At 29.7% G+C, this 13,644-nt stretch overlaps 1 protein-coding gene across 3 annotated transcripts; it reads right to left on the reverse strand.

Moving 5' to 3' along the window:
• Positions 1-8,342: 8,342 nt before the first annotated feature.
• LOC111317576 (WPP domain-interacting tail-anchored protein 2-like) lies at positions 8,343-13,247 on the reverse strand. Of its 3 annotated transcripts, none has more exons than XM_089755475.1 (4): positions 13,133-13,247; positions 10,202-11,891; positions 9,538-9,733; positions 8,343-8,669 (listed from the first exon to the last, which is right to left on the reverse strand). In XM_089755475.1, the coding sequence occupies exons 2-4, from the start codon at positions 11,867-11,869 to the stop codon at positions 8,662-8,664; spliced, it is 1,872 nt and encodes a 623-aa protein (XP_089611601.1). In that variant the 5' UTR covers positions 11,870-11,891; positions 13,133-13,247; the 3' UTR covers positions 8,343-8,661. The 3 variants fall into 3 exon arrangements, with proteins under 3 accessions (XP_089611601.1, XP_089611597.1, XP_089611595.1); XM_089755471.1 differs by having other exon boundaries at positions 13,069-13,205; XM_089755469.1 differs by having other exon boundaries at positions 12,987-13,158.
• Positions 13,248-13,644: the final 397 nt, after the last annotated feature.

Below are 13,644 nucleotides of genomic sequence, written 5' to 3' on the forward strand. Positions count from 1 at the left end.
AAAGATCAAATTTTTTAAGTACTTTTCAATATAATGTAATTGTGACAAGGTTATAACTCTATCATTTTGGATTATTCTAATTCCAAGAATAACATTTGTAACACCTATATTTTTCATTGAAAAATTATTTGTTAAAAATTTCTTTATTTATTTAATTTGTTCTGAACCAGTGCCAAATATTAGTATATCATCCACATATAAGCAAATTATGACTCCTTTGTCATTTTCAAATTTGTTATATATGCATTTATCTGACTCATTAATTCTAAAACCATTAGCAAGAATGACTTCATCAAACTTCTAGTGCCATTGTTTTAGTGCTTGCTTAAGTCTATACAAAGACTTTACAAGCTTATAAACCTTATGCTCCTGACCTAGAATGATAAATCCTTCTAGTTGTTCCATATACACTTCTTCTTCTAATTCACCATTTAAAAATGCCATCTTTGCATCAATTTAATGGATAATCAAATTATATATAGAGGCAAGAGAAATTAGAGGCCTAATTATAGTAATTCTAAGCTATTGAAGCATAAGTATCAAAGTAATCTATCATTTGCTTTTGTGTAAAGCCCTTGGCTACCAACTTTGCTTAAATTTATTTATACTTCCATCCACCTTCATTTTTTTTAAAAATATATTTACAGCCTATTAGATTAGAACTTGGTGGAAGGTCAACCAAAATCCAAGTTTGGTTTCCCATTATTGTGTCAATTTCATCATTTATTACTTCTCTCTAAAAAGAAGAATATTAAGACTTTATTGTCTCTTCATATGTAATAGGATTAGACTACGCATTAAAACAATAAGAAATTTTATTATTTATGTTTTTACCAGTCCTTTCCACAAGGAATATAAATAAATCTGGTCCAAAATCTTTTACTTTTCTAACCCATTTGCTTGTCCTTATTTCTTGACAAGATTCATCACTAATTTTAGTTTGTTCCAATGGATTTGAAATTTCTTTTCCACTTGTAAGATGAATTGTTTGTAATGGTTGTAGTTGTCTTGAAAAAGATTTAAATCCATTTTCATTAAAAATTGCATCTCTTGAACTGAAATTGAATTATTCAATTCAATAACCATGAAACTATATGCTTTTCTATTTTATGCATATCCTATAAATATACATTATATTCTTCTTTTACTTAAATTTTTCGTTTTAGGTTTTGAAATTTTAACTACATCTCTACATCCCTAAACCTTTAAATAATTAAGATTTGATTTTCTTTTCTTTCATTGCTCATATAGGGTTATTATTGTTTGCTTGCTAGGAATTCTATTTAGAATATGACAAGCTGTTAATAAAGCTTCACTCCAAAATCTTTGTCCAAGACCATAATATGATAACATTGCATTTACCATTTTTGTTAAGACAATGTTCTTCCTTTCAGCTATACCATTCTGTTGAGGTGTATAAGGAGTTGTAACGTGGTGAATTATTCTAGTGGATTCAAAGTAACTTGGGTTATAATATTCTCCACCTATATCTGACCTAAAGCTTTTGATAGAAGATTCACACTGAAGTTCAACTTCAAATTTACATATTTTAAATTTATCAAGTAGTTCATTTTTGGAATATAATAGATAAACATAACAATATCTAATACAATCTTCTATAAATGTGATAAAATATTTCTTTTCAAATAATGTATGAGTGCTATGCATATCACAAACATCACTATAAATTAACTTAAGGAATTTTGTATTTCTTTTAAGATTAGGAAAAGAATTTTTGGTAATCTTTGTCAACATGCATGCATTACATTTATTAATGTCTTGATTAAATTTAGAAATTAATAGAAGCTTACTCATATCATGTAATTTTTGTAATTTAAATGACCTAATCTGTAATGCTATAAATATGAAGATTCAACATGTAGGCAGAAACAACATCCTTATTTTTATTAATAATATTGAGTTTAAACATTCCCTCATACATATACCATATTTCAACAAAAATTTCTCCCTTAGACAAAATAAATTTATCTGCCTTAAATACAAGTTTAAAACCAAACTTGTTTAATAGACTTTCAAACATTAAATTCTTCCTAACTTCTAGTATATAATAAACATCATTCAAAATTATAGTTTTTTCACAAGTAAATTCAAGGTTAATAGTCCCTTTGCCTTTGATTATTGCTGTAAAAGAATTTTTCATGTAGAAAACACAACCATATTCACTTGGTTTGAATGTTGTGAACATGTTTTTATACTTGTACACATGTTTTGTTACACAAGAATCAACACACCAAGATTTATCATTTTCAAACATATTGATCTTGAAAATCATAGCAACAAATTTTTCAGAAGTATCACTTTTTGAGGAATTTCTTTTGTAGCAACCGACATTTTTTCTTGAAATATATTGGCTTACCACAATGGTAACATGATTCTTTTGTCCTTTTTTATTCTTCTTGAATTTAAGCCTATTAGCAATTTGCTTGAACTTGAACTTCTTTTTGTCAGGCTTTGTGGTCTGTTTTTCCTCTAAAACATAAACTTTGGCATCATTAGAACCAAAATTTTGCTCTTGCTTTTTGTATTCCTCTTTAATTCGAAGATGATTAGCAAAAGCCTTAAAAGTGATTGTCTCTTTTTTATGTTTAGAATTCTTTTAATGTCCTTCTATGATGGAAGAAGTTTGTCTATTACATAAGATACAATAATTATTTCATCTATACTCATATTATATTGTTTAACTGATTATAAGCATTCTTTTAATTTCACGTAGTTGTTTAATCACAAAATGTCCATCAACCATATGATAATTATTGAAATGATTAACAAAAAATTTCTTACTTGTTGCATCTTCAGTTATATACCTGATCTCCAATTTATCCCATAACTCTTTTGTAGTAATCTCATTTTGTTATGTATCAAACAAGCTATCAGATAAACCGTTCAGAATATGACCTTTACACATATAGCTTGCATTACCCCATTTTTGCCTTTCTTTTGTTGCAATAATAGATTCTCTTATTTCATTTTCTTCTAGCCTGGGAGTAGTCAAAACATATACAACCTTCAAGGTTGAAAGTAGAAAATGCATCTTCTTCTATTATTTTTGAAAATTACCACTATTAAAATGATCCAATTTGCCAAAACTGCAAGCCAATTCCCTAAGCGTTGCTTTAATAGTCTTTGTTGAATAGAATAAAACCTTAAGATTGTTGGTACAAACATTGAAAATCTAAAATTACTACTTCTGATAATCTTAAATTTTGAAAAAAGGCTCTAAAACGTGTTATAGTGCCACTTTCCTTAAGGTTTTATTTGCTTTCACCATTTATTTACTTAGTAGATGTGCAAAAAAGTTACAAGCAATAAACCTTGAGGATACAATGAAGCCCGATGCCTAACTATATTTTTCATTGTTGAAATCAGTCTACCAAGCATTCATTTTTGTATCATAAGATCATTGAACTTTTATAAAGATTTTCTGTAGCAAAACTTTTATAAAAGAAATATGAAGTTTGAAGAGGAAGGAAGAGTTCCAATAATTGTTTTTATGTATATTTTTTCAAAAACCAAATGAGCTTTATATAAATAGATAAGTGTCTCTTTCTCGTACAGACATAACTGTATATTTTGAATAGACAGAAATTGTCTGTTTTTGAATAGTTAAAACTATTCATTTTGAATAGAATTATTTATTTGTTTTGTATAGACTTAACTATTTGTTCTTATTATTTTTTTTTATTTTGGATAGACTTTAATCAGATACTTATAAGCCTTAAATAAAATAAAATTTTATAAATTTTAAATAAAATAATATTTTATTTACTACACTGTCAAATGCTAAATGCCATTAATTAAATATTAATATATACTAATTATTTAATTAATGCAAGACCAACCAAGCTTGAAAAACTAAGCCCACGGTCCATTAGTCACTTAAGTCCAACTATAGTGGACTTTTGCTCCTTTTAATTTAAATGACTATTTTATCATTTCCTCTTTCCAATGTGGGATTATTTCTCATATTTTATTTTTAAAATCACTAACAAAACTTAAGTATTAGTTTAAGATTTTTAATTTTTTTTAAATTTTTTGGCAACATTCTGGTGACTTCTCTGCGACATATTGGGTACCTATGGAAAGCTCTCATTTAGACCTTTCTAATAGTTATTGTGGCATCTCATTTGGCTAAGTATTTAAGGAGATATGAATTTTTTAAATTTCCATAAGTTAAATTTTTTACAGTTTAGAAAACTTTGGATCTCTGAAACTCCCTATTCTGGTAGCCGATTTAGTCGAATTTTAGGTGTTTTTGATACTACAAAATATGATATTTCTAGTAGTATAATTGGTTTGTTTAGATGATCTATAAGCTAAAAGAATCGAAGTCTCAAAATAGGCTTCATGAATTTGGAACCCAGTAAATCTAAGTTATTTGTGATGATTTGTAAAGTTTTAGCCCCCAAAACTTAGGTTTCTAGAAATCATTTTTGCCGAAACCAAATTCTAATATTACATTCCTACTTTCAATTCATGCTTTCAGTTGTTACTAGAAACTATGGAATGTTAGAAATTTTTGTTCAAAATAAGCTAAACGTTTAAAAAATGTGAAATTTTCATAACTGAAAAAAATTCTATTTTTCATTATTTAAAATTTATTTTCAACCAATATTTGTTGTCTTTAGTTATAAATTATATAAATTTATTTATATTATTTTTAATGAATTTTTACTTATTTTAATATATTTTTGCTGTATTAATTTCATGTTATTAGTCCTGTTAAAAGACTACCAAATTAGATTCAAACATACAAAAAATTATTACCATTAAATATTAAAATTAACTATTTATACAAATTTATATTACTATTGATTTTTCTGTTTTTAATTTTCAACTTCATATTTTTACTCAATTTTAAGCATTTTGCTATATTAAAAATTTGTTTTAATATACCAAAAACACTTTGAAATAGTTTCAATTAGTCATGAATGTTGCCATACAATCCAATTTGTTTAAAATTACCAGTGGAAGGTTTACCTTATTAAATTTATATTTTCAGGGTAAATTTTAATTTGTTAATATTTCTTGAATTATTATGACACTAAGAGAATTATGTAATTTGCTACTTAAATTTCAATTTAGTATATTAGGTAAGTGACTTGATATCCTTTTAGTTTTCATTCCTTGAAAATCAATCTCAATGTGAATTTGGATTTTGGTATGTTATATATGATATTTTGTCCCTTTAGTTTATTAAATCAAGTTTAAGCATGTAAACTATGTCTATATGTGATTTGTTTGTTTTGACTTTGAACATGATTTTATTAGTATATCAGATATGCTTATATGTATCTAGCTTTGTAAAAGATACTTTGAAATGAAAAAGAAAAAAAAAAAAGAAATTGGCTTTGTACTAGATAAGTTTTGCAAAATTATGAATATTGTTTTGTATATTTGGATAATCTAAAAATATAATTTATTTTGTTTCCTACTATGGCTATGCTCTGGCCTGTCGATGGGAGTTCATGTTGGCCATGTCAACATATACTTTAAGATTCAGTTACCAGTTTCGAACTATGTCATCGATTAAGAATAATGATTTTTTTCATATACTTATGTTCCATTGCATTAAATAGTTATTGTGATTTTGTTCTATCTCATTCATTAACGAGTTAATTATAATTATCTATGCAACAATCTAATTGCTTTAACTATACTTTGTTCCCATCGCACTAGAAGGGAAATTGTAATTCTAACTTATGCCACAAAAGTTAAGTGTGATCTTAGTATGTTATGAGAAACTAATAAAATTTATAATTTTGTGGTAATTTTATTTCACTTTGTAATCTAAAAATTTGGTTTGAAGAATATGGTTTTGAAAATATGTTTGTGAATACAAGATTATCCAAAATATTGTTGAATCATTTAGTTACTGTTTTAGCTTAAATATTTTGTAGCATGTTTAATCCAACTAAGGAGATGTTAATTATTTGCTTAGTTATCGTACTTATTCCTTTAATTTTCTTTACTTTTTTTAGATTTCAATGTTCGTATCTTGGAAAGCTTAATCTTGATAAATATTTAGATTAACAAGATTAGTATCTATCTTTATATTGGTATAGCTTTTGAAGTAAGTATTTCATTATTGATATTAAAAAATTTGTTAGTAAGAATTTTAGTATATTCTATTAACTTGTAAAGGGTAAAATTTTGTAAATTTAAAGATTCTATAAAGTGTTATTTTGGAGATTATTAAAAATTTTGATTTAGTTTAATATCTATTACTTTGTATATTTATGATATTCATCTTATGAGTACACAGCATTATTATGTCCTAAATCTTCAGGTATAAAGTGTGACAAGAATAATAAAAAATAGAAACAAATAAATTTTAAGTGTACTTAGGAAATAAAAGATAACCATTTTCACATTTATTTCCAAATACAAATAATTTCAAATTGAAAAAATAAAAGAAAAAGAATGGAAGAGATGTGAATACATGTTACATATTTGCAAATTATTTATAATATTTAAAATTTTCCTTTTCATTATAATTTACAAAAATTTAAGATGGTAAAATAATAATTTTTTTCTTTTTATTGGTTTTTCAATTTTACCAAATAATGGATAGGAAAAATTTTATATTTTTTCAATTTTCATCTTTCCAAACACACCAATAAAAAATAATTTTTTCATACTTTCGCCTTTCTTCTCTCCCAATTTTGTATCTTTTCATATTTGTCTATCCATCCTAGTAAACCTCTTTACCTTTAAAATATGTATTTACACACAATGTTATCTATCTTCCCCAATTTCAGCTTCGAAATTTTCACACGTTCCTCCTAGAGATGCATGTCTGCCCAAAAAATAAGAAATCGATGGTCTTGATCCTTAAACTTAACTAAAAGGTGATATTATGTGAAATAAAATAATTAGAAGAGTGATTGAGTTACACTTATGACTAATATTTTAACAAATCAATCGTTGAATTTAACAATATAATACAAAGATTAATCAACCCCATAAATTTAATTTAGAGAAATAAAATAAAAATGTATAACAAGTTTTAATTATAAGAAAAAAAAGCAGTTTAAAATTTTTATTATTATTATTATAGGATTCAACTGGTGAAGATTGGAACTAAATAAAAGAAATAAATCCAACTCTCTCAAATTTGCAAGCAAAAGCAAATGACGAAGATTTGAAAAAAAATGAAAAACTTTATTTCATATTGGAGAAAATTTCAACCCTTTTTTTTTTTTTTTTTTTGTTTAGGCAGCACAACCACAAACGCACTGTCCATTAACACAGCTATGGACAGTGCATTTAGGATTTCACTTCTTGTTGCAGTCGAAGTCATTGGAATAACTTGTTTTTGTTTGAAAAAAAATGCATTGGCATTGCCCATCGACGCAATATGGTGTTCCCCCTCGACAGGCAATATCTTTGCAGTCTTGTGTACTGGTGCATGGAATCTGCCCTCTCACTCTCTGTACCATTGAAAATGCCATTGCTGCAAAAACAAAATTACATTTAATTTAGTATTATAATTAAATTTAACATGAACATTAATATTACGCGCCTAATTTTCATCAATTGTTTTGAACATGAACAAGTTGTACAACCCAAAGAACCATTGATTAAGCATTCATAAGTAGTAGAGAAAAAATGTACAAATTATCAATTGGTTAATTGACTGCGAGTAAGAGAGGGACTCACATGATGCAATTAGCAAAAGGATAAGAAATTGCATATTAAAACAAGCTTTTTCCATAATATTGTTTAGGGCTTGGAATTCTGAGAAATTAAACTGGTGAAAGGAAGGGTATTTGCTGTTTGCCTAAGATTAATTTGAAGCTTTCTGATTGATAAAAGCACCACTGCTTATATAAGGTTCATAAGGGAAACTGCAATTAGTAAAGTCTTTGACACATTGGATTTGGAACGTTTCCTGTAGAAGCTTCTATACGTTTCATGATATGGCAAGATACTTAAGTGGCATATATATAGCCATATATATACATTTTCACCCTCCTATATTTGGTAATGCAGTGTAATAATGACCAATCACATGGTGATTTTTTTCTATTTAACTATTGAAGCAGATTACTCGAGAAATGAACTAATTTAGACAAAATACACCAAAAACTTTACGAAAAACCAATCATGTGTGTCTGAAATCATTTGTATGATGACAAATAAACTTGATCATGGGTCATATCCTATTTGAGCCGAGTTGTGAACAAAGTTTTTAAGATGGATCCAACCTAAATTATTTTTATTTAAATTCAATTATAAAATATATATTTTAATATTTTACATTATAATTTAGAGTTCACCATTTTCAATCATCTTCAACTTGTCCAAGTAAAAATAGAATATAAGATATGATAATGAATGCACACTCATCAACTGAAATGCAAGAATATACATCATAGGCACAATGTGTACCAGCAACACAGGATTTAAGTGGCCATCAAAACTAACCCAAGAGGGCAGGTGTCTCACTCAAGAAATATAAAGTTAATGCTGAAAATAGTACAAATTAAGAGAATCGGTATCAAAATATATAACAGATTAAAGTGGCCTGTCTTCTCTTTTCTCGCACCTTCTACCCTTGAAATTGTGCCGGTGCCACCAACAGTTACAGCACCAGAAGGCCCAACTGCAGTCATATACAGATATGCATCTTTTGATGGTTCATCCACCTGTTTCAGAAGAAAAAATAGAGATGATTCAAATGAATTATGGTCGTTATGTATACACTCTAAAGGTTCATCAAAGGTACGTTGTGGTTCCTCAAAACACTAATCAAAATTCTCAGTTAAAGAAAAAGTAGGACCTATTTGAGATTTAAAAGGATAATAATTCCATTATATTCAACATTAAGCTAACTCAAAATCTTCAATGCACAGTATAATATTTTGAATGATGTTCTTGTTCAATATCATTTAGGATGAATTGCTATGAAAAACACCATCACTTAAAGCCATTTTATTTCCAATTCAATTGTGTGGTTCATGTTACATAATTTACATCCATCACACCTTATCAATTTCCAATGGACCCTCACGCTAATCATAAATATAGGCACAAAGGGTTAGAAGAGCATTCGGTTGAGATGTGTAATTATAAATAAATCTACCATATGATTTTCATCTCATAAGACGCTCTACCAACTTGGTCACATAAGTGCATTCACTATTTATGGTTAGAGTGGTAGTTGGAGTCTGATATACGAAGAGCCAATGCCAACAACATTAGAATGTTAGATACATTGCTTTGCATATATGTGGTACGGTTGTATAATGTGTGCCTCAAAAATGGATATTGATGAGCTATGTTCTTCCTGATTAATTACATTCTTATTGTAGTGGATAAGAATAAGAATAAGAATAAAGCAAAGAAAATATGAAATTAACAGATATCTGCAGAAATTCTGAGAATGATAAACTTAAAAGGGAAGGCTATGGTAAAATTAGATTGGAAATCTTATCTAGCAGTTAGCCAACACTCAGGAGAAATAACTAGTGGCAATTTTTTCCAAAAATAAAAAACGGAAAACCTGAATAGTACCTGCCTGTACACCTGTGGCTGAGGGAACTGCTTTCTCGAATGTTTTTGTGCAAGTAGCTTTAATTGAATCAGTCTTGGAAACAGATATCTCATCGCCATCATCATCTCCAGAGTTGCAGACCGCTGCAGAGTCAGTTTTTGCCGTATTTTGTAACCTTTTCACCAATATCTCCTTCTCCTTTATTAATGAAAATAGCTGCAAACAACATTTTTCAATAAATTAAGCAGAAGGTTTTAGCTCTGTAAGATTAATGTCAAAATCAGTTAACTAATCATTTATCTATCTCTTTGTTTCGCAAGAAAAAACTGCAAAGTGGGAAAAAGAAAATGTTAAAATGAAACTCACTAGTCACTCATGCATGTCATACAGAAAAGCTGCGGTTCAACAATTGCTTACCTATCAAAGTAGCTATGTTTAAGGACCTTTGGAATCAGTAGGAACTATTACTTTAACAGCAAAACCTTTTAGGTTTTCTTGGCATCTACAAGTTTTTCATAATAACTATTAATCTTATAGCCATTTTTTTACCAGCTCCAATATGAGGGTACATGTACTCGAAATAATGAATAAACAACTCAATTCCATGGGATACCAATAGGAATTTATTTCAAGAGCAGAGGATATATTTTGTTTTTGTTTATCACAATGACATAAAGTTAATACCTGCTTTTGAATGCGCTCCCTTTCTGCAGATAGTTGGGTAACCATATCTGTGATTAGCTTGGTCCTATAATTGATTTCTTTAGCATTTGCTTTTTTTTCAGCGTTAGCCTGGTCTAAAGATGTCTCCAAGCATTCAATTCTATGCCTTAGAATGCCTAGCTCATTATTAAGTTCGAAGTTAGATTCAGATAATAAAATGCATTGCTCCTCAACACTCTCAGTCTTACTTTCAGTTCTTGAAACTTTAGATTTTAGATCTTCAATTAAAGTTTCCATATCCCAAATTGCAGAGTACAGCATGTTTTGCTGCTCCTGACTTGCTTCAGAAGATGCTTTTGCATGCTGTAGTTGAATCTCCAATTCCCTCAACTGCTTCTCAAGTGAGGTCACCTTCTTTGTGTTATTATCATTATTACCTTTAAGAAAATTCAACTCTTCCGTAAGTTCCAAGCTTGCATCTGTTAACTCTGTAACTTTGGCTTCTGCACATTCAGCCCTAGTTTCTGCTTCACACATACTTTCTTTCAGTGAATCAGTAATGATTTCCATTTCATGAAGATGCTCTTGACTTGTTTCATTGGAAGCATTTGCTTTCTTCAGCTGTAGCTCATATTCTTTTAGCTGTTCCTCCAGTAATTTCACCTTCTTCTTCAAAGTGAATACTTCAGAAGCTTTTGCAGCATGTTCTGCATTGCTGCTCTCAAGCTTTTTTATAGCAATATCTTTGGCATTTAACTCTTCAATGCAATCTTCGAGTTTAAATTTGAGCTCAGCTTCTCGTTGAATTGAACCATTCAGGTTAAATTGAACAATCTGAAGTCGACCTAGCAGTTCCTTTGAAATCCCCATGAGCACCTCAGTAGCATTTTCTGCCTCTAGAAACCTTCCCCAAACAACTTCTGCTGCCTCTTCCATGCGAAGAGCAACTTGTTCAGTATAATGCAGCTTCAGTTTTAATTGTTCTTCGTTTTGTCCAGACTCTGATAATTTCCTTTCAAGATCTAGCTCCCTTGCAAGTGATTTTTCAAGCATCCTTAGAATATGTCTTTGTTGTTCAACAGTCTGTACTTTTGATTTCCCAATGATGTTTGATAGCTGATACAACTCAGATATATCCATGGTGTCGTCATTGTTCCCTATTAATATGCATCTCTTAATATGCAGCTTGGTTGACTGCATCTTCACCTCCAAGACAATCTCTTGATTCTTTTTCAGAAATTCTCCTGAATCATGCTGCTTCTTTTCCATTTTATTGAATAGTGCCCCCAAAGGTCTGCATGAAGATATTTTATGACCGGCATCAACAATCTTCGCTTGAATGGTTTCCAAGAAAGTTTCCACTTCCCTCAACTCAGAATCTAAAATTCCACATAAAAGGTCAAATACCAATGCCTTCTCAATGAACTGACCTGAAATATCATTATTCCCAAAGACCATCGCTTCAGGACCATTGTCCCAACCCAAAAGGAGCATCAGAAGTACATGCAAATTTACCAATTTCTCATTAGAACATACTAAGTCCAAGTCAACTCTATCCAAAATGGTATTCAGCATTTCTTCGATGCCTTCTCCACTTGATGAGGCCTCTACGTGTAAATGAACTGTATTTGACTCAGGATTGCCCATATTCATATATTTATCATCAACATTGACGTCATTCATTTCCATGGCTCAATTCTTGTTTAGCTATCTGAGGAAGGGAGGAAAAAAGAAAAGGCAAAAGTCAGTATTATTGTTCGAATATACTGCTACAAGTTTAAATTTTGCAACCACTAATTCTTACAAGAGAAACAGAAAGTACTATGCATAAATGTCTCCCAACATTTAGCCATACAGATCATTTAGCTTTAACTACAGTTTCTAGCTCATATAAAATCATGAAAGCAACAATGTGTCGCAAGAATTCACTGAAAGAAAAAAAAATTAGTACCATAAAACTTACTGTCTCACATCAATGAAGAACAAAATGTGGGTGGGATTTGCACTGATTGAGAACTAGTCATTGTTGTTGTCCCCAATTAAATAGGTTAGGCTACCATTGTGCAAAGCCATATATTTGAGTTTAAGCATTTGATTTTTTTTTTTTTGTTGGGTTTATTAACTTCTCAACAAACATGACCCAGATAACCCTAACATCAAATGTTCTTTCAGACCGACAACAACTAAATCTCATTGTCTTAAAGTAGTGCTCAGCCACAAATTTGGGTTCTATCTAACCATTAAGCAGTAAAATTCAGCTACAGAGAACTCATCTATGCACACTACTATTATTCACTCAGGTTTCTCATCTTTTTAAGTTGAGAAAGCAAATTGAAAATGACAAATTAACCATGATGCAATAAAATCAGTCATATTTATTAGCCAACCCCTCTTGAAACTCGAAAGTTTCCCCAATCTTGATGCATTCCAAAAGCTTAGTGATCTCCATCGGTTACAATAATGGAACATTCATTTTTGACAAAGACTTGACACTTAAATTCTACAATAAGATCCAGATGAAAAGCCAATAAAGCTTTATAAAACTCAACCCAATCTTCAGTTCTTCATTAATACCTCCACAAGCATGAGATGAAAAGTTAACATCCTAAAGTCAAAAGGATTAAGCATTTAGCAGTCATTAAAGGAAACCAAACCAACACCAGCTATGATTCTCTCCCATTAATCCCAACTAGAATTTATGGTGACCAAACTGTCATATTTTCCCACAGTAATGAAACAATAAATGAATATGCATAAACAACATATATAGCAGACAAGAAAAGAAAAAAAAAAAAAGCTGAAGTACCATGCAGTGTTTAGTTCAGAACAAGAATTTTTTGCAAGGAACATAAGCAATGAGATGAAAAACAGGTATCTGAGAGCAAAACCTTGATGTGTTTTTGTTAATTCATGGGAAGGAAAATGGATCAGCCAAGGAAGAATTTTCATTACCCTTTAACTAGCTCTCATTTCATAATACCGTTGATGTTGTTTGATCTGTCTGTTAAACGATTGAGTCTAAAATGAGCCACAGGTGTGCATTAGCTAGTCAATGTAATTGACGGTGGGCGTTGGTATAGGCGCGGAAGGAATGATGGGAGCGCGCATGTTAGCAACCACCTAAGGGTCCTACGTTGAATTATTGAGATGCTAAAAAACAAGGTAAAAGTTATCACATGGCCTACCAAAAGAAGTTGTACTAGTAAGCCATCAAATTTACAAAATATCTGTTTCGGGAACTAAAAGTAAATTATTATGCCATTAGATTTGGATTGCATAGGATTTTAGGCCTATTTGCTTGTCCTAATGTACTTGGGCTTTTTTGTATACAAGGAACAAGGTTTACAATTTTTACAGTAGGTAATTTTTTCTTATAAAAAAATACACTACGAGGATGAGTAAAGAGATTATAAATACTAAACTTTGATTTAAAATTTATTGAATATTAAATTTTAAAATTAATT

Source organism: Durio zibethinus, chromosome 2, assembly GCF_047325235.1.
Source record: "Durio zibethinus cultivar Kanyao isolate XHJ-2024 chromosome 2, ASM4732523v1, whole genome shotgun sequence".
Taxonomy (NCBI): Eukaryota; Viridiplantae; Streptophyta; class Magnoliopsida; order Malvales; family Malvaceae; genus Durio; species Durio zibethinus.

Excerpts from the sequence above, each read along its gene's own strand:
- LOC111317576 (XM_089755475.1), bottom strand. The coding sequence starts at position 11,869 with ATGGAAATGAATGACGTCAATGTTGATGATAAATATATGAATATGGGC. Across the intron at positions 9,734-10,201 it reads GGGAGCGCATTCAAAAGCAG|CTATTTTCATTAATAAAGGA; the intron begins GTATTAACTTTA and ends TGTTGTTTGCAG.